This window comes from Lodderomyces elongisporus, chromosome 5, assembly GCF_030384665.1.
Source record: "Lodderomyces elongisporus chromosome 5, complete sequence".
NCBI lineage: Eukaryota > Fungi > Ascomycota > Pichiomycetes > Serinales > Debaryomycetaceae > Lodderomyces > Lodderomyces elongisporus.
This window is the reverse complement of record NC_083677.1, coordinates 39203-64118: the sequence shown is the minus strand read 5'-3', so window position 1 is coordinate 64118 and position 24916 is coordinate 39203. Positions and strand designations below refer to the sequence as shown.

Here is a 24916-nt window from a genome sequence, read left to right as displayed (position 1 = left end):
TTGCAGACGATGCTACCAACTGTCCAACTTCAGATTTTCAAAATTGCAGCATCTTTGAAATTTTAGAAGAGGTAAAAAAAAACCGGTGAAAAAAAAAAATTTCCCACTTTACCTTTTCCTTTCTTCCTTTTCTTTTTTTGGATTTTCTCTATTTTTTTTTCAACAAGAAAGATGATTATCAACTAAAATGTATGTTACCTGGCTTCAATACAGAAGCTTAGCAAAACTGATGTTCTGCATACTTTGTTTTTTTTTTTCCTTTTTTTTTTCAGTCGAATCCAATTTATTACTGGTATTGAATACATTTTTTCTTTCTTTTGCATGATGACAATTTGACAAGTGTCTTTAAGATCGAAAGATCAGTGTGAGCACATGATTTCTCAATAGACTACAACGGTATCTGATTTCACAAAGAAAAGAAATATTTTGCATTTTACGGAATTGGAATTTGAATTTGAATTGGAAATTGGAGGAAAGGGCAAAGAATATAGCTTATGCAAGTTTCTTTTATCGCTTACAAGGAGGCAAAAAAGATCATGAACAAGAAAACTAACATTGAAATTGATAGTAATGGGGAAAAAGAATTCGAGATTATTGAATAAAATCTATCAAAAACCTTTACCTGTTGTACTTGCTGGTGAAAAATATGGAATTGATTTGAAGAATATTGGCAAACAAAGCCCATTGCTTTGGGTTTGGTATTTGTTGAAGTTGGTCAAGCTCAATTTCTTGCTGTATTTTAGACCAGTGCCTATTAAGCAAGTTGATGTACAATTTGAAAATGGGATATTCAAGGTTGTTGATGAGAAATCAATGGTTAAACTTTGGAGAGAAGGTTTTTTTGGTAAAGGTATATTGTCTAGATCAGATCCAACGTGGTTTGAAAGAACCAAAACTAGGTTGAATTTGAGAGCTGAGAGTTTAAAGAATCTGAAGCAGAATGTTGTTAAGGAGGATTTGACAAAAGCTCGAAGATTGGAAAGGTTGGAATTTAAGAAGAAGAGACAAGAGTTGCAAGATTTGGTGTTGAAACAAAGGCAGGGTATTATAACAGAAGATGAATTGAAGGAAATGCAAGTTATTGACGAGTACTTACTGGAGTATAGAAAAAAGGATAGCGTTGTTATTAATATTGTAAATAGTGACAATAACGATAGCATGAATAAAGATGTCGAGATGAGGGTAGAAGATGAGCTGATTATAGATGAGAATGGATTTTTGGTACAGCTAGAGTATATGCAGTTACAAGCAGTTGAGGCATTTTTTCTCAAGTTTGCATTGGATCTGATTGCTGTTATTGGCAAAGGCGAAGATTCCCTTTCACTTCGACTGTTGTTTGAACAATGTTGTCGTCTTTACGATGTAAATGCTGTTGACAGTTTTACCAACAGTTCCAACGATAGCAACAGCACTATTGATGCAAACAACAAGTTCATCATACATTATATAGTCTACCATTATTTCAGAAGCAAAGGTTGGTGTGTTCGATCAGGGATCAAGTTTGGATGTGATTTCTTGTTGTACAAGAGAGGTCCTCCTTTTTCCCATGCCGAGTATTGTATTCTGATTATGCAAGATAATGAGCTGAGTGTCAGTTTTATAAATGACTGGACTCAAATGAGTGGGCAAGCGAGAGTCATTGGTGGTGTAAAGAAGAATTTGGTGCAAATATATGTTGAGCCACCTACTCAAGATGAGTTTGACAAAATTTACTACCACAATGAGAAGGAAATTGATGAGGGACTAAAGTTGAAGTTGTTGCTCAGCAAGTATAGAGTGTCAGAGCTTTTATATAGAAGATGGAATCCTAGCAGGACTAGAGATTAATGTACATGCTTATGAGGAAGAAGGTGGTGATGATATTAATGTTGTGATTACGATTATAATAGATGCATAATTTTTTCTTTTTTTTTTTTTGATAATTCGTGTCTGTGTCTGTTTCTATTTCTGTGTCTGTATATTTTACTTCTTTTCCAGCAGTTCATTTTGAAAGCTCTTATATACTGAAACAAATAAGTAATAGCTAAGAAGGAAAAATGTCTGTTCTTCATGGTCCTTAGTCGTGTATAACAACACAATAAATAAGTGGGACTGCTCATCTCTGAATTTATTTTTATTGCGTATGTATGGATCTATTTTGTTCTTGCGATGCCCCTAAATTTTGTTGCTTTTAAGTTTTTTTTATTCTGTTTTGTTTTGTGTCTGCGTATTGTCTACGCTTCGCTTGTGTTGTTTATACTTTCAAACTCCTATATGAAATTCAGACAGTGGTGAAGACAAAAAAAAAAAGAAAATAAAAAAAGCAGAAAAATTTGCATAATGAGGAGAATGGAAAGCAAGAGGAAGCAACAAACGGATAGGAAAAGTACGGAAAGTGAGAGCAAAAATTAAAAAAAATAAAAATAAAAATAAAATAAAAAAAATAGAAAACAAATTTAATGTTTAATATTTATTATTAGAGTAACGCATAATTGAAGTATAGAGAACAAAATAATATTAAAAAATCAGACAGTCATTACTTCAAAGCAATGTATACGTGTCTCTCTGTCTCTCTGTCTCTCTGTCTCTCTGTATGTATATGTATAAGTGTTTTTTTTTTCCTTATAATTATTATTATTTGTTTTTTTTTTATTTTTTAAATATACTTTGAGAATCGCATCGCGCTGTTCACTGAACTCTGAAGTCTCAATAATCAGGAAATGTCTTCCATATATAAATATAAATACATTTATTCTTCTCTCTCTCTCACATACACACCCTCCCTTTCTCTCTTTTTTTTTTCTCTCCTCCCCCCAGTTTCTGACCAACCCAGAATTCTCTTTTTAAACTTAACCATATTTATCCACGAGCGCACTACTATATACTACTGTATACACCGCTATTTTCAGTATAAACACATACACACAGACACACATACACACAGACACACATACACACACACACATTTTGAACTGAAATGTCTAATTTAAGACATTTGATGAATTACGATAACAACTCTATAGGTTACCAGCATAATGGTAATAGCAACAGCAGTAATAATCCTGGAGGAAGTAGCTATTTAAGTGGTAGGAACAAGGCTAGCATTAGCAACTTGATAGATACTGGAAGTGATGTTTCCTACAATAACCAGAATGTCGCATCTATAAACAACATTACCCAGCTGCCGCCACTGCTGCTACCAAATTACAATTACAACTACAATACATATACACAGCAGCCACCCATTCAGCACCACCAGCAACAACAACAACAACAACAAGCCAATACGGTTGAGACACTGCAATCACCCGAAGATGAAAATATAGGAACTGCCACCGAATATGATCAAGCTTCAACTAACAACGCTATAACAACAACAGACCAAGTCTCATCGGAAAGGATCTTGCAGAGTTTTGAACGTATCAAGACACATTTCCCAGCTGCAAGGATCAAGAAGATTATGCAGAGCGACGAAGAAATTGGAAAAGTAGCACAAGCCACTCCTGTGGTTGTAGGGAGAGCATTAGAGATATTCATGGCCAATTTGGTCGAGGTCAGTGTGAGCCAGGCGAAGAAGCAAGGTGTAAAGCGTATAACTGCTTCTCATGTCAAACTGGCCATTGAAAACACAGAGCAATTTGACTTTTTGATGGAAGCAGTTGAAAAATATCCGTCATTGAAGAATTAGAATTGATTTTCTGTTGCTTTGCGAATTGGCTCGGGCCAATATTCTGCATGCGATAATGTGTTGATGTTATTTTTTTTTTATTTCTATCTAATTAATGATTAATGAGTTCATTTCGGTATCAAACCATGATTGTATTAGTGCTGAAATTATTATTATTATTACTATTTTCTTTTTGGTTTGGTGGTAAGTTTAATGAGGTAATACGAAAGAAAAGAGAGGAAAAGAAAATGATTAGAGTTGTTTTTGTTTTTTAAGTGTGGGTGTAATAGAAGGAAGAGTTTGGGTATATACGATATAATGTAAATGGATGTTGCAAAACTAGTAGGTAATTTCAATACATTGTAGACTATTTTGGACCATCTCCATTAGTTAAATCTAATCACGTGTTTCTTTGCTTTATTAAATTATTAAATTATTAAATTATTTAAATTTTTTTTTGACTATTTTAAAATTAATATTCTCTACTACAACTATAATTTTGAGCAATACACTACTTATGATATCATGACACAGAAATGATTCTAGACTATACTATATGAGCAAAAACGAGGGGTGAATGTTAAAAATAATAAAGATGACGATTGGAAATTGTAAGGAGTTAATTTCAAAGAGACATTAGAAGTTGTGTATTTTGTATCTTAGCATGTTATTATTAAAGCATGTTGTTTCTACTATGGTCGGCGATTACCTGACTAAGTGTATCAGAGTAACCATTGCTTAATAGCCGATTCTTTTCAATTCGATGTTACTATTCTCTTTAGCGGCACCCAACTTGCTCTTAGAGAAGTATAAAAAAATAAATTAGCAAAAATTGTTGTGAAAGATAGTGAGCGCACAAAAATTGGCTCCGTCATAGTTGCTCCGTTGCTTATGTTCCTCCGAAACTATGACCAAACCCCACATAACCGGACTTAATGTGCACCCTAAATAGAGAGAGAAAGAGAGAGAGAAAGAGAAAGAAAAGTAGAAAGATAGAAAGATAGATAGATACACCGCAACTAATATATTTCAACAACTTTCCAAAAAATTAAAAATTAAAAGAGCTACATTCATATAGAAGTCTTTTTTTCTCTTTTCTTTTCCTTTCTTTCTTTCCTTTTCTTTTCCCCTTTTGCTCCAACTTTCCATCTTTCTTTTGCTTCAATCATCTATTTAATTACTATCACCCCCTTTACCCTCCATAGCCCTTACTCAATTGATAACAGCATTATTCACATTCAATTGCAAAAGATAAAAGATATAAAAATTAAGAAGACTTTATTATAGAACAGAATAATTTACAATGGTTGCTTCAAAGTCAAACATTAGTCTCGCAAATAGGAGACAATCGTCTTTTTTCGCACAATTGCCCCCTGCTCAACCTGATATTTACTATGTTGGTGTTGATGTAGGTACCGGTTCTGCAAGAGCATGTCTTATTGATACCAATGGTATTATTTTGGGGCTTTCTGAAAAACCAATCTCAAGACACGAATTGAAAGCCAACTTTATTACTCAAAACTCGACTGAAATATGGAACGCCATTTGTTTCTGTGTCAAGAGCTGTCTTAGAGACTCTGGCGTAGACCCACACCATGTCTTTGGTATCGGTTTCGATGCCACTTGTTCATTGGTGGCTGTGTCTCAATCTACTGATGAGCCCGAATCCGTGGGTCCAGACTGGAGCGATAACACCGAGAATATCATCTTGTGGATGGACCACAGAGCCGAGGAAGAGACCAAGGCTATTAACGCTACTGGTGACAAGTGTCTCAAGTATGTTGGTGGCCAAATGTCAATTGAGATGGAGTTGCCCAAGATGAAATGGTTGAAACACCACAAGCCAGGCGGAATCAAGGATTGTAAATTTTACGACTTGGCCGATTATTTAGTACACAAGGCTACTAGCAAGGAGACAAGATCTTACTGTTCAGTTGTCTGTAAGCAAGGTTTTGTTCCTCTTGGTGTCGATGGTTCTGAAACCGGATGGTCTGAGCCATTTTTGTTATCAATTGATATGCCAGAACTTGTTGAAAATGATTTCGAAAGACTTGGTGGTATTCCTGGTAAAAATGGTACATATTTGACCGCAGGTGACAATGTTGGAAAATTAACCGAAAAAGCTGCAGAGGAATTGGGATTATCGACTGAATGTATTGTTGGTTCTCCAGTCATTGACGCTTACGCTGGTTGGGTCGGAACAGTCGCCGCCAAGGCCGATGTTCCAGCCTTGCTTGACGAGAGAACCGATGGTACGATTGGTGACTCTTGTGGTAGATTAGCTGCCGTTGCCGGTACCTCGACTTGTCATATTGCCATGACCAAAGAGCCATGCTTTGTTAAAGGTGTTTGGGGTCCATACAAAAATGTCATGGCTGAAGGTTACTGGTTAGCCGAAGGTGGTCAATCAATTACTGGTCAATTGTTGGCACATGTGTTGAGTATTCACCCAGCCAATCAAGAGTTGTTGAGATTGGCTGACCAATCAAACATTTCTAAATTTGACTATTTGAACTCTACATTGGAGCATATGGTTAGGGACAAAAAGGAGAGGTCGGTTGTATCCCTTGCCAAGCACTTGTTCTTTTATGGTGATTTCCACGGAAACAGGTCCCCAATAGCTGATCCAAACATGAAGGCCAGTATAATTGGTGAGTCATTGGATAATTCACTTGGTGATCTTGCAATTAACTATTTCGGTGCTTGTGAGTTTATTGCACAGCAAACGAGACAGATTGTTGAGCATATGGAAGAAGCAGGTCACAAGATCTATTGTATCTTTATGAGTGGTGGCCAGTGCCGTAATGGATTGTTGATGAGATTATTGGCTGACTGTACTGGTTTACCAATTGTTATTCCAAGATATATTGATGCTGCAGTCGTGTTTGGTTCAGCTATCCTTGGTGCTGTTGCTAGTGCAGATTCTGTTGAAGAGTACAGTCAAGACCGTGAAAACTGTAGCAGATCAAAAGTGTTGAAGAAAAAGTCTGAGTTGAATTTGCAAAATGCTGGCGCAGAGAGTGGCGATATAATTCCACCATCGCCATATACTGCACCAACTGCAACTTCGGCAATCGACTTGGCCAGAATTGCATACTCACACCAACATTCCGGTTTACAAGGCGGCGATGGCAATGTTGATTACTTTAACCAGCCTGTTCAACAACAAAAACAATCTGCAGTAGAAAGCGAGGATGATTCAGAAGATGAAGGAAAATTGTCTTTTGGCTCCAAGCAAGACACGCAAAAGAGTTTGTCCAAGAAGTTGGCTAGTATGGGAATCAAACCATTGTCAAGTACAAAGAAACCTAGTGAATTGGACAAGAGTAATCCCGGTGCCTTGTTGTGGAAAACCATGACACAAATGACTGGACCAGGTAAGGTTATCAATCCTAGACCCAAGAATGATCCAGACAGAAAATTGTTGGATGGTAAGTACAAGATTTTCTTGGAGCAATGTTATAGTCAGCGGAAATATAGACAAATGGTTGACGAAATTGAAGCCGAGAATTTGAAAGCCGGAAATGTTACAGCAGCTTAAGGTATTTAGATAAAGTTGATAAATTTGATAAATTTGAGAATAGACAATAATTTTAGTTAATATTAAAAGGGAATAGGAACAAGAAGAACATAAAAATAAGAGGAAAAAGAAAAAGAACGTCGTGCCTTTCTCTTTTATCTTCTTCTTGTAAACTTTTAGGTAAATTTCCTTTTTTTTCAGTATTTTTCAATGCTTGTCGAGAAAGGCTTTGGATGTATATAGAAAAAGAAGGAAATGAAAACACAATTTTCTTCTCTACAATTCATGTGGTCTATTGCCAGTTCACGCGACTGGTTACTTATTGAAAAAAAAAAATTGCATCTTGTAGCAGTAGTTGAGAAATCATTATAATTAAGCTTTCTCCACTAATCATGTCATCATTGGCACTTTGAATTTACAATTGGTTCAAAATAATTTTCTTGAGAATTAACAAATTTTATATTTCTTGTTCTTATATTTTTCTCTATAATTTTTTTTTCTTGAGAAAAGAAAAAATCAGGCACATACACCTAATCATACACTCATACGTACCTTCCTGCGAATTTCTGCGAAATTGCAACCAAAAATTAAAAGTGACGTAAGACTTCACAAAGCAAAAGAAAATAATAATAATAATAAAAATAAAACAGAAAAAAATAAAAAGAAAGAAAAGGCTTTGAGGAAAGTGGCTACAAGTTTGGAAAATAAAATCTACAAAGATATATGGGGCAAAGACCATGAATTATGAATAAACCACTGCAGATACACAGTTTCTGAGGCGTCATCTTTCAAACTAAACAAATAAAAACGATTTGTATCAAAAGGCGGAGAAGTAAGATCTTCTTTTATCAAACAGGAAACCAAAATTGGGGAAAAAAAATGGGGAAGAATAGAGTAATATTGAAAAAATTAAAAGGATCAAATTTTTTAATGTGAAGGTAAGGTCAAACTTTGCAGTTTGCATAACCAAACCAAAAAAATTGTGAAAAATTAAAATTGAGAAGAAAAGAAAATAATGAAATAGAAACTCTTGAACTCATGCGAAAAAAAAAACACACTACATTAGCCTCCCAAGCTAGTCCCTATATCGGACCTCAGCGATGTGAAAGTCATGGGTTATGAAAGCAACTGATTAGTAAGAATGCTGAGAGCGCCTATTATGAATTGTGTTGCGTCGATATAATCAATAGAAAAAAAATGTTCACCACATCACGTGATGTTGACAAATTGTGGTTTTTCGCAGCCTATATATTGTATCATCGACTGCCACACTTTTCAAGTTAAATTAATTGGCAATGAAAATTTAAATTTAATTTCAAAGCAAAGATGAACTAGTTTGGCAATTTGCCTTGTTCTTTTTCAGACGTATATTTTTCTTTTGATTTAGTTTTGCTCATTTCGAACCGGGTCTTCAATACACATAAATATCATTGATATATCCTTTTTCTATTCGTTTGGTCGTTGTTGTTCTAACAAGATAATAGTTTGAACCAGCCAAAAAAGAATATACAAGAAAAGATCGTGAAAACAAGCACTTGAAAAGGCTGCAAAAAAAAACATATATCAACGAAACGCATCCACATTTCCATCACACCTTCCTTTGACCCAATAACTTCCCAAACACACTGTGTCAGGGGTTAAAAAAAATAGAAAGGAAAAGAAAAGAAAAGAAAACGAAATAAAAGGACAAATCAACAGGCATATCCATCGTTACGAGCTCCAGGCGTTCACCTTATTATTATTTGATTTGCTGCATTAATATCGATTTGCATCTTGTTTGATTATTTGGAAATACATTAAATTTCAAATCCACACTTCAACAAAAGCAGGGCATAATTTAAATAAATTAAAAAATTATCACGCCCATATAGACACTGATACACATTATTCGTTCTTTTGTTGTTGTTTTTTATTTGTCTTCTTCTTTGCTTCCCACATTTTTTTTTTCTAATTCTTTGAAAAACAATAGCAAGGAGATTAGAACTTGACTAATTATCATCGTCAGGCGTGCAGTTAATTAAGAAGTTCATCGTAATTCTGCAACAATCACAGGGCTAATTCCAATATTGAAAAAAAAGTAATTAAACAAATAAAAACGGATACATTGTTTCGTTTGTGAGAAACTATTTTCATCCAATATAAATTAAGGTCCAATTCTCCAATCCTTCATCCCCAGATTTTTAAAATCCTTTACTTTTATTTTTTTTTCTTATCTTTAGGAAAAACATCCACAAGAAATAACTAATAATCATGTCTGAGTTCATTCATGCTGTGAAGTCCATCACTTCACAAAATGGGCCAGAGTCAAATGTGCCTGAAATATATCCAGAGTTTTCCAATGAGGCACACTCTGTTAAGCGACCATCTCAAGAATACCACCCAGAAAATGTTGCTGGACACTCCAACTATTATGTCCCAGCATATGACGAAGAAGAAGTCACAGTTAAGGAATGGTTGGAACATGTGTTTGCCCACCCACTTCAGTTTATCAAACACTATTTGATTTCGCTTTTCCCTATTGCTCAGTGGATCTTGCATTACAATTACAAATGGCTATACGGTGACTTGGTTGCCGGTATCACTGTTGGTGTTGTGTTGGTTCCACAATCAATGTCGTATGCTCAGTTGGCTGGTTTAGAACCACAATATGGTTTATACTCTTCGTTTGTTGGTGTGTTTATATACTCCTTTTTTGCCACCAGTAAAGATGTTTCCATTGGTCCTGTTGCCGTTATGTCTATGCAAGTTGGTAAAGTTATTGCTCATGTGCAAAGTAAATTTGGTGATCAATATGCAGCACCTGAAATTGCCACATTCTTGGCTTTGATTTGTGGTGGTATTGCCACCGGTATTGGTCTTTTGAGATTGGGTTTCATCTTGGAGTTCATCTCCATTCCAGCTGTTATGGGATTCATGACCGGTTCTGCCTTCAACATTATTGCTGGTCAGGTGCCTGCGTTGATGGGATACAATAGTTTGGTCAACACAAGAGACTCGACTTATATGGTGATTATCAACACATTGAAGAATTTGCCACACTCTACTGTTGATGCCGCATTTGGCTTGGTCTGTTTGTTTATCTTGTATGTTTGGAAATTCGGTACTGATTGGGCACAAAAGAGATGGCCAAGGTACAAGATGTGGTTCTTTTATTTCCAACAGTTGAGAAACGCCGTGGTGATTATTGTTGCCACTGCAATCACATGGGGTATTGTGCATCCTGAAAAAATTGCTTACAAGGGCGACATTAAAAATTTCAAAGGTTCCATCAAGACTATTGGTGAGGTTCCTAGTGGGTTGAGACACGTTGGTGTTATGACCATTCCTGATGGTATTGTTGGTGCTATGGCATCTGAGATTCCTGTCTCGACTGTTATCTTGTTATTGGAGCATATTGCCATTTCGAAATCTTTCGGAAGAGTCAACGACTATAAGGTTGTTCCTGATCAAGAAGTTATTGCCATTGGTGTTAATAACTTGATTGGTACTTTTTTCAATGCTTACCCAGCCACTGGTTCCTTTTCCAGATCCGCTTTGAAAGCCAAGTGTGGTGTAAGAACCCCATTGGCTGGTATCTTTACTGGTGCTGTTGTGTTGTTGGCTTTGTACGCATTCACTTCAAGTTTTTTCTACATTCCAAAAGCTGTTTTGTCTGCTGTGATTATCCACGCGGTGTCTGATCTTTTGGCCAACTACAAGGTCACGTGGTCTTTTTGGAGAATTAGTCCACTCGACTGTGGAATCTTTTTGATTGCTGTGATTTTAACTGTGTTTGTTACCATTGAGGCAGGTATCTACTTTGCCATTGCTGCATCCCTTGTGGTTTTGTTATGGAGAATTGCTTTGCCAACTGGTTTATTTTTGGGTAAAGTGCAAGTTGCCGAAGTTGTTAACCCAGTTATCGAACAAGCTGCATTATCAGAGTATGAGCAATCATCCGAAAACTCTTCAGACATTGAGATTCACCAAGTCTTGTCTGGAAACTCAAACTATAGATCCACCGATGAAAAGAAGAATAAGGAGAATGGAGCCTTTAACGCACAAACACAGGATAAGACTTCTACATTTGCATTGCAAAAGACCAACCCACATATCAAGTTCCATACCCGTTGGGTTCCATTGAACAAGAAAAACATCAACAAACACATCAACATCACACCACCCCCACCTGGTGTCCTTGTTTACAAACCACTTGAATCATTTACATATCCTAATGCCTCGCGACAAATTGATATTGTTTCCGATGAAGCAAAGAGACTTACAAAGAGGGCAAAGCCATACAGCAGTAACGATACTGGATCAAGACCATGGAATGATCCAGGTCCATTGAAATGGAACTTGCCATTCTTGAGGAAATACAATGTTCCAGAGAAGCATGAATCAGACACTCGTCCAGTTTTGAGGATTGTGCACTTTGACTTTTCCACTGTGTCACAAATCGATGTCACATCTATCCAGGCATTGGTTGATTTAAGGAAAGCATTGAATGCATATGCTGATCGCGAAGTTGAGTTTCATTTTTCAGGAATCTTGAGTCCTTGGATCCGTCGTGGGTTGTTGAATGCTGGATTTGGAACATACGAGGATGGCTTGACATCAAGTAATAATTATGTTGGAATTGCTGCAGGATACGAAGATTTGGAAGAAGGTATCGATGAACAGTACCTTGCAGCTGTTGGTACAAACACACCGTTTTTCCATTTGGACATTCCAGACTATCAATAAGATCTGGATTCACATCCCAGCATCATCTTCTTCTTCATCTTCATATTCTTCTTCTTCATTTTCTTTAATCCTTTCAGTTCCATGCATCATTTTCTGACCACGTAAGCACCAGAGTGTGTTGTTTTAGATTTCACCACTTTTCTGTTGTGGGTGGGGGTTATTCTTTTTCCCCCTTATTTTTATTGATTTTTATATAATTTTGTTCAGTTCTTTTTTTATAATAATATATTGGATAATTTTTGTTTCATTTTTTTGCTTAAGAAAGAGTTCGTTGGTATATATCTTGTTTGCTGTACATTTTTGTTTTGTCTCTAGATTCTATCTCTCTCTCTCTCTCTCTCTCCTTCTCTCTTGACAATCGTGTAATTTCGTGGTCAATAATCATCAATTTTTTTTTCTTCCTCTTCTATTTCAATGCTATTATGAGACGCGTTTCGTTGTTTTTGATTGTATTTTTTTTTCTTTAATCTCTATAAGCTTCACAGCTAACTATTTTTCCCAAAAATTTTTCTTCTTTTCCTTTTTCTAAAACATAAGAATATCCAAAGGTCTACAGATCAACGAACCAATAGGCTTTGTAAAATTTATGTTTTAAAAATTGACAAAATTCGTTTACTTTAGAGAACTTATTAAATAATACACATTGCTCATTATTTTGAATAACTTAACAATCACGTTCATCATTACTTTTGCTTGGAAATATAAAAAAAAGAAAGGAAATACATTAGTAAATACATTGATCAATACATTAATAAATAGATAAGAGATGACCACTGTTTACGCTTCAAACTTTCAAGAAAATTCGCGACTAGATGAGGATACACATCAGCGTGGTGAAAATGCAATTGATTCAGAGACAAAACTGCCAGATCAACTAGGCTATGAGGATAAAGATGATACATCTGCTTCCAATAGAAAGCTAAGGAAAAGAAAGTCACCCGAACAGGATGGACATGCAGAGAAAGATAACATAAAGCCTGAGTCGCCAACAGAAGAGGAAAAAGCAGCCAAGAGAAAGAAATTAGACGATGAAAAAGCAGCTTTGAAAAAGAAACAAGAGGAAGAGAAGGAATTGAAAAGGCGGCAAGCGGAGGAGGAAAAATTAGCCAAGAAGAAACAACTTGAAGAGGAGAAAGAAGCTAAACGTAAGAAACTTGAAGAGGAGAAAGAAGCTAAACGTAAGAAACTCGAAGAGGAGAAGGAAGCTAAACGTAAGAAACTTGAAGAGGAGAAGGAAGCAAAACGGAAAAAACTTGAAGAGGAGAAGGAAGCTAAACGTAAGAAACTCGAAGAGGAGAAGGAAGCTAAACGTAAGAAACTCGAAGAGGAGAAGGAAGCTAAACGTAGGAAACTTGAAGAAGAAAAGTTGGAAAGGGAACGAAAGAAAGAAGAAGAAAAGTTAGAGAAAGAACGGAAAAGAAAAGAAGAACAATTGCAACGAGAGCAGAAGAAGCAAGCCGAATTACAAGAAAAGGAGCGAAGGCGAGAGGAACGCGAAAAGGAAAGACTTGAAAAGAAGCTCAAGATTGAAGAGGAAAAGAGGGCAAAGGAACTTGAAAGACAAAAAGCTGAAGAGGAAAAACGCAAGGCTGAAGAGGCGAAAGAACGAAGTCAAATGAGGATCTCGAGTTTCTTCCAGGCTGGTCCTGCAAAGAAAACCGACGTGAAGCTCGAGGAGAAACAAGTTGAATCAGATTATGAGTCTTTGTTTCTACCCTTTTTCGTTCAAAAGAATGTGACCTTGAAAACACTTGGCATTGTTGCTGATGCTACTGAGGCATCCAAGAAAGAATTGGATTTAATGATACTGAATCAAGGAAAAGAAAATGAATCAAAGTTCAAGTCATTTTTGCAAAAAAGCAAACTATCGATTCCAGTTCATCGCGTGCCAACTACACCCGAGTCTATATTAAGCGCACTAAATCTGCCCTCGACTACTGAGCAGCAGATCATCAAGTTGATTGAAAGTCTAGATCCTATCAAATTTATTAGTTTCTATGAAAATTCTAAACCACCATATACAGGGACCTGGACTTCTACAAAGCACCAAAGCCAGCTTCTTCCGATCTTGTCAAATCCATTGGACGCGTGTACTACTGGATTGGATTATGATTACGACTCTGATCTCGAATGGAACGAGGAAGATAAAGATGGAGATGATATTGATGATGAAGATGAAGATGAAGACGATGGGGTTGGTCTCCTACTGGATGAAGAAGATGACGAATTTATCGAAAATGATCAGCAGGATAATAAGAAAAGAAATTGGAACTTGAAGCAATTGGTGGTGGTGAATAAATGGAACGATGAGAATGAGGAAACCTTTTTCCAGGGCTACTCCACAGTACACCTAGTTTCTGAAGACAAAGTGACATTGAGAACGATACAACATTAATAGTTGAAGAAATTTTTATGTTTTTGAAAAATCAACAATGAAAATAACATGTACAAATATATATATATATATATATGTATTCTTAAAATATTTGTTTTCTCTATATCGTATTTTGTGGTTTAAAAGTACTTTTTGTAATCTGAATCGACTTTATCCTCTACCAAGATCTTGTTCAAGTATCGCAAGAATCTGAAACTCAATCCTGCATTGGCCAAAAATGTACCTGGACCATAAACAAGATTGTTCAAAAGTGTGCCATATGGCTGATTAATAATGACTTTGAAACTCCATATGAAATGATAGCCTAGCATAAGCAAGACTAAAATCATGACAGTTGTAATGATGAATGAGTTCACCACCCTCGACTTGTGCGACGCCGCCGCATCTTTGTCATAAACACCTTTCTTGATCTTGTTATCTCTAGTATAACTCATGGCAATTGGTAAGGTCTACTCTAGTTAGATGAAGGCGTTTATATCAATGCCGATATGTAAATCAACACTCAACTAGGTAGCATTCCTTCGCGTGCTAAAAAGAAAAAATTGACAGGAACAAACAAAAGAGAGTAAAAAAAAAAAAATAAAAAAAAGAGAAAGTATGTGACCCATTTGGATTGATTTTGTGACGAGGATTTTTTTTTTTGGTGTTTTTTTTTTTTGTTTTTCCTCTCTCCTTTTTAGCTTTAAATGAGATTTTTGTTAGAATCTCCCTTTATCCTTCTTTTGCATTTTGACATATATTCATAACTGCAAACAATGCAAACAAGGTCAAGCAAGGCTCGCAAGTATCTAGATTCCGTCAAACCTGCATTCATTGACAATGGTGTGCCTGTTTTTAAGCCCACCATTGAACAATTCCTGGATTTCTACGCTTTTAATAAAGCAATTAATGAGTACGGGTTGCAGTCTGGTATCGTACGAGTCATTCCCCCTGCAGAGTGGTTAGATAGTGTTGCAAAATGCTACACCGTAGACAATTTGTCCCGAGTATGCATCAAAAACCCTATTGTTCAAACAATCAACCATGATGGACACGGGGTTTTCCAACTGCAGAATGTCGAGCGAGCTAGAAAGTACAACCTTGAACAGTGGAGGGAATTATCGAGGAGCTATGAGCCACCGAGGAAGAAAAGAAGACAATCTGTCGAGCAAGAAAAAGAGAGTTTGAAAGACTCGAAAGAAGGCAAAGAAAGTAAAGCAGATTTGAAAAAGTATTTCATTGATACATCTATTTACACAGATGAGCGTTGTCAGGAACTAGAGCGAGCCTACTGGAAGGGTCTCACATATGCTGAACCCATATATGGAGCAGACACTTTGGGGTCACTATTTGTTGATGATATAAAGTCATGGAATGTGGCAAAGCTCCCAAATATATTGGATCTAATGGAAGAGGAAATCCCTGGTGTCAACAATGCTTACTTATATGCTGGCACTTGGAAAGCGACATTTGCCTGGCATTTGGAGGATCAGGACTTGTACCTGATCAACTATTTACATTTTGGCGCACCAAAGCAGTGGTACCTGATACCTCAAGCACAACATGAAAAGTTTTTCAATGTGATGAAGGATTTGTTTGGCGACGAGTACAAAAACTGTTCTCAGTTCCTTCGCCACAAAACTTTTTTGGCTCTGCCGCAGTTCTTGGAGAAAAAGGGTATAACAGTCAATAAAACAATCCACCGTGAAGGTGAATTCATTATAACGTATCCATATGGCTACCATGCTGGTTTCAACTATGACTATAATCTTGCTGAGTCTGTAAATTTTGCGCTTGAGCTGTGGTTTGAGTATGCAAAATCCACAGAGAGCTGTCAATGCATCTCGGATGCTGTCAATCTTAATGTCGAACGACTATGGAAAAGGTATAAAGAAGTCGGCGATCTGAAGTTTATGAATGCGTAGATAAGATTAAATGATTTTGTTTCATTATTTTTTTTTCTGTTTTTTAGTCTGTAATATTATTGATATAGGTACAACTTGGCAATTTCCATTTATTGCTGTGTATACGTGTGGGGAAGAGTAAGTAGAAGGAGAAGAAAGATTAGGATAAGAAATATGGGAAGCCATAGGGAGAGAGAAAGCGAGAACGAAACAAAGAGAGAGAGAAGCAAAGTGTGTGTGTGTGTGTTTATAAATGCGAGATACTTCTCAACCATTTGTATATAATATTCCATTTTGGAATTAGATCTAAATGCGCATTAGTAAGGCATACACTGTATAAACATCTCATATATGCCACCTAGAAAGAAGCAATGCAAGCAACAAGATGTGTCATTCGAACTAGTGGACTCCTTGTCCGACGATGATGATGAGAGCCAAGATTTCTTTCTGGTTCCTCCCAGTCCTGAGAAGTTGAACAAGTCACAGGTGCCCTGGCTTGAAAAATATGCTCCTCAGAACGCGTCTGAGATTTGCATTAATCCAACAAAGTTGCAACAAGTTAGACAACTGCTAAATAATATGTTGAAAGGTCGACTGCCGAAAAAGCTACTTGTTCTTACAGGTCCCTGTGGAAGTAGCAAATCTACTACCGTTAAACTATTGGCGAGGGAATTGTGTGGTGGCGATATCTTTAATGATTCCATAGTCGAATACCAAGAATCTGAGAATTTCTCTGTGTTTTTACAGAGTTGCAGGTACAAAAATGGGAGTATTGTGTTGTTGGAAGATCTCCCCAATGTTTATCATTTTGAAACACTTCAATTGTTTAGAGAAGCTTTACGACATTGGATCAACTATGATGGTCAGCTTCCGCCATTGGTCTTATGTCTTAGCGAGTTTGAGTACGAGACTGATGACCAAAGAACAGGGTACAATTTGGAGAATACCATGACCGCAGAGACCCTACTTGGCAGAGATTTGCTAGTGAGTGAACAAGTTGAAGTTATCAAATTTAATCCTTTGGCACATCGTTTTCTAAGTAAAACAGTTAAAAGAGTGTTAAAACTGGAGAGTTTGGCCATTGACGAATCCTTTTTGAACGATATCTACAAAACTGGAGATATACGATCTGTAATGTTCAATTTGGAGATGTGGTCTAGATCAAGGAGCCATTTGAGCATGATACGAGAAAACTCATTAAACATCTTCCATGCACTTGGAAAGATTATTTATTCAAGTAAAGAGTTTGAAGGAAAATCAAGCAATTACAATTCGATTGCAAAAGTTATTGAGCTGTACCCGGAAAAAAATTCGGATTTATTGAATCTAGGGCTTTTGGAAAACTACCATATTTTCCAAGATTCTAAATTTCCTTTGCAAATAGGAGCAGCAATCTGCGATGATTTAAGCAATGCAGATATTTGCCCATTTGGTGAGCTTGGATTGAGGTCAACGAGAATCAATTTGAGTCGAGTTACTCAGAAGCCTATGGTGTCAAAGTTGAAGATGAAGTTTCCAAGACATTTCCGAGCAATGAAGATAAGGTCAAAGACCCATAGTCAAGTTGAATCGTATAGACAGTATTTGGCACCTTCCAACTCGTTTCAAACTTTGAACTTAATTGATGGGTTTTATCTACCGCTCATATACAATAAAACAAGAGGTAGTCTTTTGAGGTATAATAGACTTGGTGGTAGGTTGCAAGAAGTATATGCTGGGGAAGAGGTGGTTGCTGATGACGATTGGCCGCTCATGGATGCTTATGACCAATTCCAAATGGATATAGGCGAAGCAAGAACAAAAAGGAAAAGAAAAGACAACATTGACCGGAGCGGAATCGCAAATGGCAATGTCAATGGTAATGATAATTACAATTACAATTACAATGACGATGATGATGATGATGATGATACTCTTAGTGATGAAATAGAAAACAGCACTCAATCAGACCTGGACTTTGATGATGATGATATTGACTACTTAATATCGCAAGGTAAACTATAGAAACTAAAGCTTAATCTACTCATTCATTTGAATTTAAAGCATGCTCGAAAAATTGTTCATCCTCTTCTATATTCTCTTTAATGATGTCCAACCCACCTTGGAATTCTCCATTGATGTATAGTTGAGGAAACGTTGGCCAGTCACTAAATTTCTTCAATCCTTGCCTAACTGAATCGTCCTTTAAAATATCAAAGAACCCAAATCTCACTTGGTGTTCTCTCAATATTGCCACCAACTGTCGCGAAAATCCACATTGTGGACTCGATGGCGATCCTTTCATAAACAACATTATAGGAGCTGCCGATGTGAGTTTTGATAACCTTTCGTTAAGCGCCTCCTCGGATTCCTCCACGGGTTCTGCTTGTGCTGGATCTGCTGCTGAACCTGAAGCTGTGTTGTTTGTATTGGTTGCGACTGAGGTGGCTGATGCTGCAGAGTTGGAATCATTCGATCCAGAAAATTGGTTTAATGCTGCGATAAATTCCTTTGGGTCTGCGCCGGATAATTCTTTCAAGATTGTTTGCTTTCTAATCAAGATGAAATATGGAACAGCACTAACATCAAACAACTCGCTGATTTCAGACAAGTCATCTGCATTTATTGAAAGAAATACTATTGAGCTATCGTCTGCTTTGGAGTCAGCCAAGGTTTTGAATACTTGGTTCATGGTCTTACAAGGACCAGCCCAGGGGGTGTGGAAGTACAAAGCAAGAAGCTTTGAGTCGGATGACTGAGTAATCTCTGTAAACTGTTCTTCACTTTCAATCTCTATAACGCCCATTTCGTCTTTATCTTTCTTAATGTATGTATGTGTTTATATGTATATATAGAGCTAGGCTTGTTTGATTGGGGTGTAAATGTTGAAATATTAGATTGTGAGAGGAAACTGTGGTTTCCACCTTTTTCACAACCTTTTATTATATTTTGCTTACATATATTTTTATATATATATATATATATATATATATTAAAGAGACAGCGAGCGAGAGAGAAGATGAGACAGAGAAAAAGAGAGAGGGAAATGTCACGATCAATGCCGTAATAGGGATGTCAAAACATGAGCTACCAGATGTTCGTTCAGATTAGCAAAATGGCGACTATCCACTAAACTAAGCTATAAACGATGAGCTTACAAATCACATTGCACTATTTTTGTCGAATAAAGAGTTTAAAGTTGATTCGTAATTGTTTTATATTCTCAACTTGAATAATGACTGTGTGTTAAACTCGGTCTTGTATTAGCTCCATATCCACTTATATGCTGTAAAGTAGTTGAAGTTTCAACAATTACACCGGTCAAGAGACAAAAACAAATTTGTAAATCCAAAAAAAAAACAAGCCGTGTCATCTCTCTCTCTCTCTGTGTATGTTCTCCCTCTTTCCTCTCTCTTCCCCTCGTCCTCCGGCTCTTAACTTTCTTTTCTTCCTACCCTTTCACCTATTCCAGTTCACTATCGCAGCATCTCCCTATTGTCAAGAATGGGAGTTCCCGCATTATTCAGATGGTTATCTAGGAAATACCCAAAGATTATATCTCCAGTGGTTGAAGAAGACCAAAACGAAATTGGAGGTGCCAAATATGAAGACCCCAATCCAAATGGAGAGATTGATAACCTCTACTTGGACATGAACGGTATCGTACACCCTTGCTCGCACCCAGAGCACAAGAAAGCGCCCGAGACAGAAGATGAGATGTTTTTGGATATCTTTACATATACTGATCGAGTGCTCATGATGGCACGACCTAGAAAAGTATTGATGATTGCGGTTGATGGAGTGGCACCACGAGCCAAGATGAATCAGCAAAGAGCAAGAAGGTTCCGTTCGGCACAGGATGCCAAGATTAAAGATGAGGCGATTGCTAAAGAAATAGCCGATAAAGAGTTTCGTGGTGAGTTGATTGACAATGCAGTAAAAGTAAAGAAACTGTGGGATTCGAATGCCATCACACCAGGTACACCATTCATGGATAGATTGGCTGAGGCGTTGCGATATTGGGTGGCATATAAGCTTGCAAACGATCCAGGATGGGCCAATTTGCAAGTGATCATTAGTGATGCCACTGTTCCCGGTGAAGGTGAGCACAAGTTGATGAGTTTTATTCGATCACAAAGATCTGATCCTCAATATGACCCAAACACAAAGCATTGCATATATGGTTTGGATGCCGACCTTATCTTTTTGGGTTTAGCTACGCATGAGCCACATTTCCGAGTGCTCAGGGAAGACGTTTTTGCCAATCAGGAAAAGAGAATGACAATTTCGGATCATGTCGCAATGAATAAGGACCAAGCAGATCTGATAGAAGAGCGTGACCGGAAAAAGCCGTTTTTGTGGTTGCATGTGAATGTCCTTAGAGAGTATCTTGCTGTTGAACTACATAACCCAAACATGTCGTTTCCTTTTGATTTGGAGCGTGCTATAGATGATTGGGTGTTTATTTGTTTCTTTGCCGGTAACGATTTTTTGCCTCATTTACCGAGTTTGGATGTTAGAGATAATGGTATTGATACTTTGGTCAATTGTTGGAAGAGGTGTGTCCCAAGGCTTCGCGATTATGTCACAAGTGATGGTAAATTAAACTTGGACAGTGTTGAAGTTTTGATGGCAGATTTGGCGATTAAAGAGGATGAGATTTTTAGAAACAGGTTTAGAATTGAGCAACGGAAAGAAGAGGGCCGCAAGAGACGGAAACTTGCAGAAGAGCAGGATAAGGCATTAAAGAGTGTGTATTTGTCGCAAGTTTCCAAGGGAAAAGAAAAAGCACCCATGGAAGCCAATGTGAATATGCCTTTGATGGATACAAGCGGAAATGTTGTTGATGGTTTTGCTCCGTTGAGCAACAAGGATATTGTTCATAATAGAGATGCAATTACGTTGGCAGGAATGGCTAATCAAGATGCAGCGGCTGCGTTGAAGAAATTGATTGACTCAAAGAAAAAGAGTATGATTGAACAAGAAAGGAGTAGTGGTGTAGCAGGTGCTCTGGGAGCAAGTGGAGACTCTCCAAGTGAGTCTAGTGAAGCAGTAGCTACTCCTTCTGCGGCAAACACGGACCTGGAAGATACCATAAATGGAAAAGAGACCAAGAAGAGATCTTATCAACAAGACGAAAGCATTGAGGATGAGGATAGGCTTAGGCTTCACGAACCAGGGTACCAAAAAAGGTATTACGAAGTGAAGTTCCATTGCACGAGTGATGAAGAAATTGAAGAGACGAGAAGAAATGTGGTGAGAAGTTATATTGAAGGTATTTCGTGGGTGGCGCTATACTACTATCAAGGTTGTCCATCGTGGAACTGGTTTTATCCATACCATTATGCTCCGTTTGCTGCTGATATGACGAACTTAAGAGACCTTTTCCCTGAAGGTGTTAAATTCGAATTAGGGAAACCTTTCCGTCCATATGAGCAATTGATGTCTGTGCTACCTGCTGCCTCAAAGCACGCCCTTCCCGATGCGTTCCATGGTTTAATGACCGACCCAAAGAGTGAGGTTATTGATTTTTATCCAGAAGATTTTGAAATCGATATGAATGGAAAGAAAATGAGCTGGCAAGGTATACCATTGTTGCCCTTTATTGAAGAGGAACGACTTTTGAAAGCTGTTCAGGCAAAGTACTCTGAGTTGTCGGAATATGAACTAAGCCGAAATGTGAATAAAGAGGCTGAGTTATTCATCTCTAATCAAAATAAAAATTATGCTTTATTCAAAGAAGAGTTTTATGACAAACAAAACACAGAGGTTAGTTTCAAGTTTGCTAGGAGTGGTTTATCGGGAGTTGTTATAAAGTTTAGCGGGTTCCAGCCAAATGGATTTCTCAGATTCCCATTGGATCAAGGTGAAATGCCCGATGTTGATAAAAGAGAATATTTGCAAGCTGAATACCATTTCCCAGCAAAGAGGAAAGGTAAATCAATGTTACTCAATGGCTTTATAGCACCTACACCGGCATTGACTGTGAATGATGTAAATGAAATCTTGTACAAATTGAATTCGCAAGATCTGAGAGGAATGGGCGGTAATTACAGAAACGATTTTAAAGCAGTCAGTGATTATGTCAATCGCGGCCCTGCGGGTAAAGAAGTTTACAAGTCTTATGGCATGAGAATTGGAGGTTATAGGTCCTATTTGCATGCAATTAAAAATGGACAACCAAATATACAAGAAAATCGACCTCATGCGCAAGGATACTCTAATCAAGGTTACTCCAATACTGGTGGATATGGCAATCAAAGATATAGTCAGCAGCAGCAGCATCAGCATAATTATTCTCAGCCATATGGTCAGAATCAGAGGCAGGGTGGGTATAACAACAGCAACTACAACAACAATTATAATAGCGGTTACAACAATCATAATAACTATAGTAATCATAATCACAACAACTATAACAGTGGTTACTACAACAGCTATAACAATGGTTACAACAACAATTATAATAACGGTTACAACAACAACGGCAACAACAACGACTATAACAGTGGTTACAACAATAACCATCACAACAGCTATAGCAATAATAACCATAGTAGTAGGGGAGGTGCCAATTCCAGAGCAAGTTTCTTGCCTCCAAAGCCGCGTTCAAATAACGGACGCAACGGCTATAGGTTTTAGTTCTTCAAATCACTGAATGGAAAAAAAAAAGACAAGAGAGTAAAAGAAAAATAGTGTATTAGCTTTAAATTTGAATAGTTTGTAATTCCCAGCCATGGAAATGATTTCCTGTAGACTTGATAACGATTTCCAGTTTTTCTGGTACTACAAGTATAGCTCCATCGATACAAAAGCGTCTTTGAAGAGTATCACTTGCACCACTAATCGACAATCTCAAATAGTCCTTTCTCTCAATCCTTGTATACTGAACATCCGGATTCAATGTATGTTTTCCTTTGTCGTAGACTTGCATCATGATATCCATGATATAACTATCATCCTTAGGCTTTGACTTGAAAGCTATGAGGTACAAACTATCATCGAGGATATTGCCATTTGGCGAGATTTCAAAAGTCGGTTCAAATTTTTGAGCAGGAGTCACTAGCCAGTACGCGTATGGGCCCGGTATTGAGATTTCCTTGTACTTTCCTGTTTGCCTCCGCTCTTTGTCATCACTTTCTTTACCAACATTTTCTTCATTTTCTTCATTTTCTTCATTTTCTTTATTTTCTTTTTCTTTGTAAAAAGTAGTTTCTCCATTATAAATTTGTGGCCGTTTTAAGTTACTCTCTGCGGCCATTTTAAATCTTTCAAGACCGTGCTTGCGTAGCTCTGGAGTATCACTATCTGCAACAAGACTCGCATGAAAAGCCCAGGAAAATACCACAAGAAATTGCAAACTATTTGAAGGCAAAGGACTCTTTTCATTTTGTACCAATTTGTATGAGCCATGTGGTAATAAAACATTGTATAAATTCAATGGTGCTGGCTTAGCGGTTGCTGCTAATAATTGGACCAAAGACTTGAGTGGATTGGTAATGCCCAAGGAAAGGGCAAAACTGTTTCCAGTACCCATTGGAATGGGGAACAACACTATGGATTTGTTTTCTTCCGGGTTTTGGTTTAGTTTATTGATGAATTCATTTACAGAAGTATCACCACTGAGAAAGAAAACAAACGAGTCTTTGTGAGGCAATGAATGTGCAAAATTTTCAATTGAATCTGGTGAAGTGGTTTTTATATATGTGAATTCGACACCTAAAGCGTGAAGCAATGGTGCAAGAACCAATTCATGGAAATCTTTTTGCTTGGGTCTTCCTGTACCTGAACTTACTGAATCAATGATGTACACCTTATTGGTTGTCAAGAATTTTGGTGGAGTATCTATAATTAGATCCGATTCATTTTCAGATTTGTTTGGGGAGATATGTTCATCGTGGTTGAAATAGTAAATTGATTCTGATTCGGCTAGTTCGATTCTGATTGATTTCGATTTGATATAAATCTGGAAACTTGAAGTGTACGAGCTCAGCGACATTCTCTAATTTAATTTTCTTTGCTTACGTTTGAAAAAAAAAGTCGTCGTTGTGTGAATCAATTGAGGGATAGAAGACATTGCTTAAATATGAACTAGGATTTGCAAAAAATAAACTGTGGATCCTCATTTTTACTAAAATTGGTTTATTAATAGATTACCGAAAATTACTACTGTTTATGTTTTTGTCAAGACAAATTACTCAGCGGAGATAAGAGCAAAAAACTATAAGGAAATATGTATAATGGTGTGTAAATATTTTTGAATAACTACAATCGCGTAAAGTAGGTCCAAAAGAACTATAATATACTTACTTAAAATCGTACTTTATACCAAAAGCTTGAAGAACATTGTATGATCTTGCAGTACATGTGGAAATTGTAACTGGTTCTGCTATAAATACTATATAAAGCCTGTAATAATATAAACTATTATACTCATCATTCACATATATTTGCCGCATTAACCATCACTCGAAAAAAAAAAATAGAGAGAAAAAAAAAGAGAGAGAAGACGAAATAAAAATTTGAAATACCCCGTAAACATTAAAATTAAGGGGTGGAGAATATATAGACGGTAGCGATCAAGTGAAATGAAAATATGAAAATATGAAAATATGAGAATATGAAAATATACATCTCATCGCCCAAGCCATCGCTCTCCCAAAAACAATTTAGTATAGTAGAAAACTACCTAACAAATTTTGGAAAGAAAAAGCTATATACATTTCCATTCATATATATAAACAAACACACACACCATAAGACCATTG

At 36.9% G+C, this 24916-nt stretch overlaps 11 protein-coding genes across 11 annotated transcripts; 8 read left to right on the top strand and 3 right to left on the bottom strand. All coding sequences in view use genetic code 12, as the record gives it.

Annotated features, from left to right (window-relative positions):
* Nucleotides 1-570: 570 nt before the first annotated feature.
* SEN2 (tRNA splicing endonuclease subunit sen2) lies at nt 571-1827 on the top strand (the record flags this gene model as incomplete). The annotated part of the gene is made up of 1 exon (XM_001524151.2): nt 571-1827. One exon carries the CDS (start codon nt 571-573, stop codon nt 1825-1827), a length of 1257 nt encoding a protein of 418 aa, XP_001524201.2.
* A 1129-nt stretch (nt 1828-2956) lies between these two features.
* On the top strand, nt 2957-3667 carry PVL30_003897 (uncharacterized protein; the record flags this gene model as incomplete). Its single annotated transcript, XM_001524150.2, has 1 exon — nt 2957-3667. One exon carries the CDS (start codon nt 2957-2959, stop codon nt 3665-3667), a length of 711 nt encoding a protein of 236 aa, XP_001524200.2.
* Nucleotides 3668-4949: 1282 nt separating this feature from the next.
* On the top strand, nt 4950-7187 carry PVL30_003896 (uncharacterized protein; the record flags this gene model as incomplete). The annotated part of the gene is made up of 1 exon (XM_001524149.2): nt 4950-7187. The coding sequence occupies one exon, from the start codon at nt 4950-4952 to the stop codon at nt 7185-7187; it is 2238 nt and encodes a 745-aa protein (XP_001524199.2).
* A 2229-nt stretch (nt 7188-9416) lies between these two features.
* On the top strand, nt 9417-11891 carry SUL2 (Sulfate permease 2; the record flags this gene model as incomplete). Its single annotated transcript, XM_001524148.2, has 1 exon — nt 9417-11891. One exon carries the CDS (start codon nt 9417-9419, stop codon nt 11889-11891), a length of 2475 nt encoding a protein of 824 aa, XP_001524198.2.
* Nucleotides 11892-12657: 766 nt separating this feature from the next.
* RLF2 (chromatin assembly factor-I (CAF-I) p90 subunit) lies at nt 12658-14286 on the top strand (the record flags this gene model as incomplete). The annotated part of the gene is made up of 1 exon (XM_001524147.2): nt 12658-14286. The coding sequence occupies one exon, from the start codon at nt 12658-12660 to the stop codon at nt 14284-14286; it is 1629 nt and encodes a 542-aa protein (XP_001524197.2).
* A 119-nt stretch (nt 14287-14405) lies between these two features.
* On the bottom strand, nt 14406-14720 carry PVL30_003893 (uncharacterized protein; the record flags this gene model as incomplete). Its single annotated transcript, XM_001524146.2, has 1 exon — nt 14406-14720. One exon carries the CDS (start codon nt 14718-14720, stop codon nt 14406-14408), a length of 315 nt encoding a protein of 104 aa, XP_001524196.1.
* Nucleotides 14721-15041: 321 nt separating this feature from the next.
* On the top strand, nt 15042-16190 carry PVL30_003892 (uncharacterized protein; the record flags this gene model as incomplete). Its single annotated transcript, XM_001524145.2, has 1 exon — nt 15042-16190. The coding sequence occupies one exon, from the start codon at nt 15042-15044 to the stop codon at nt 16188-16190; it is 1149 nt and encodes a 382-aa protein (XP_001524195.2).
* Nucleotides 16191-16520: 330 nt separating this feature from the next.
* On the top strand, nt 16521-18173 carry RAD17_1 (RFC checkpoint protein Rad17; the record flags this gene model as incomplete). The annotated part of the gene is made up of 1 exon (XM_001524144.2): nt 16521-18173. One exon carries the CDS (start codon nt 16521-16523, stop codon nt 18171-18173), a length of 1653 nt encoding a protein of 550 aa, XP_001524194.2.
* A 19-nt stretch (nt 18174-18192) lies between these two features.
* Nucleotides 18193-18954, bottom strand: GRX3 (glutaredoxin; the record flags this gene model as incomplete). Its single annotated transcript, XM_001524143.2, has 1 exon — nt 18193-18954. One exon carries the CDS (start codon nt 18952-18954, stop codon nt 18193-18195), a length of 762 nt encoding a protein of 253 aa, XP_001524193.2.
* Nucleotides 18955-19652: 698 nt separating this feature from the next.
* RAT1 (5'-3' exoribonuclease 2) lies at nt 19653-22790 on the top strand (the record flags this gene model as incomplete). Its single annotated transcript, XM_001524142.2, has 1 exon — nt 19653-22790. The coding sequence occupies one exon, from the start codon at nt 19653-19655 to the stop codon at nt 22788-22790; it is 3138 nt and encodes a 1045-aa protein (XP_001524192.2).
* Nucleotides 22791-22854: 64 nt separating this feature from the next.
* On the bottom strand, nt 22855-24147 carry PVL30_003888 (uncharacterized protein; the record flags this gene model as incomplete). The annotated part of the gene is made up of 1 exon (XM_001524141.2): nt 22855-24147. One exon carries the CDS (start codon nt 24145-24147, stop codon nt 22855-22857), a length of 1293 nt encoding a protein of 430 aa, XP_001524191.2.
* Nucleotides 24148-24916: the final 769 nt, after the last annotated feature.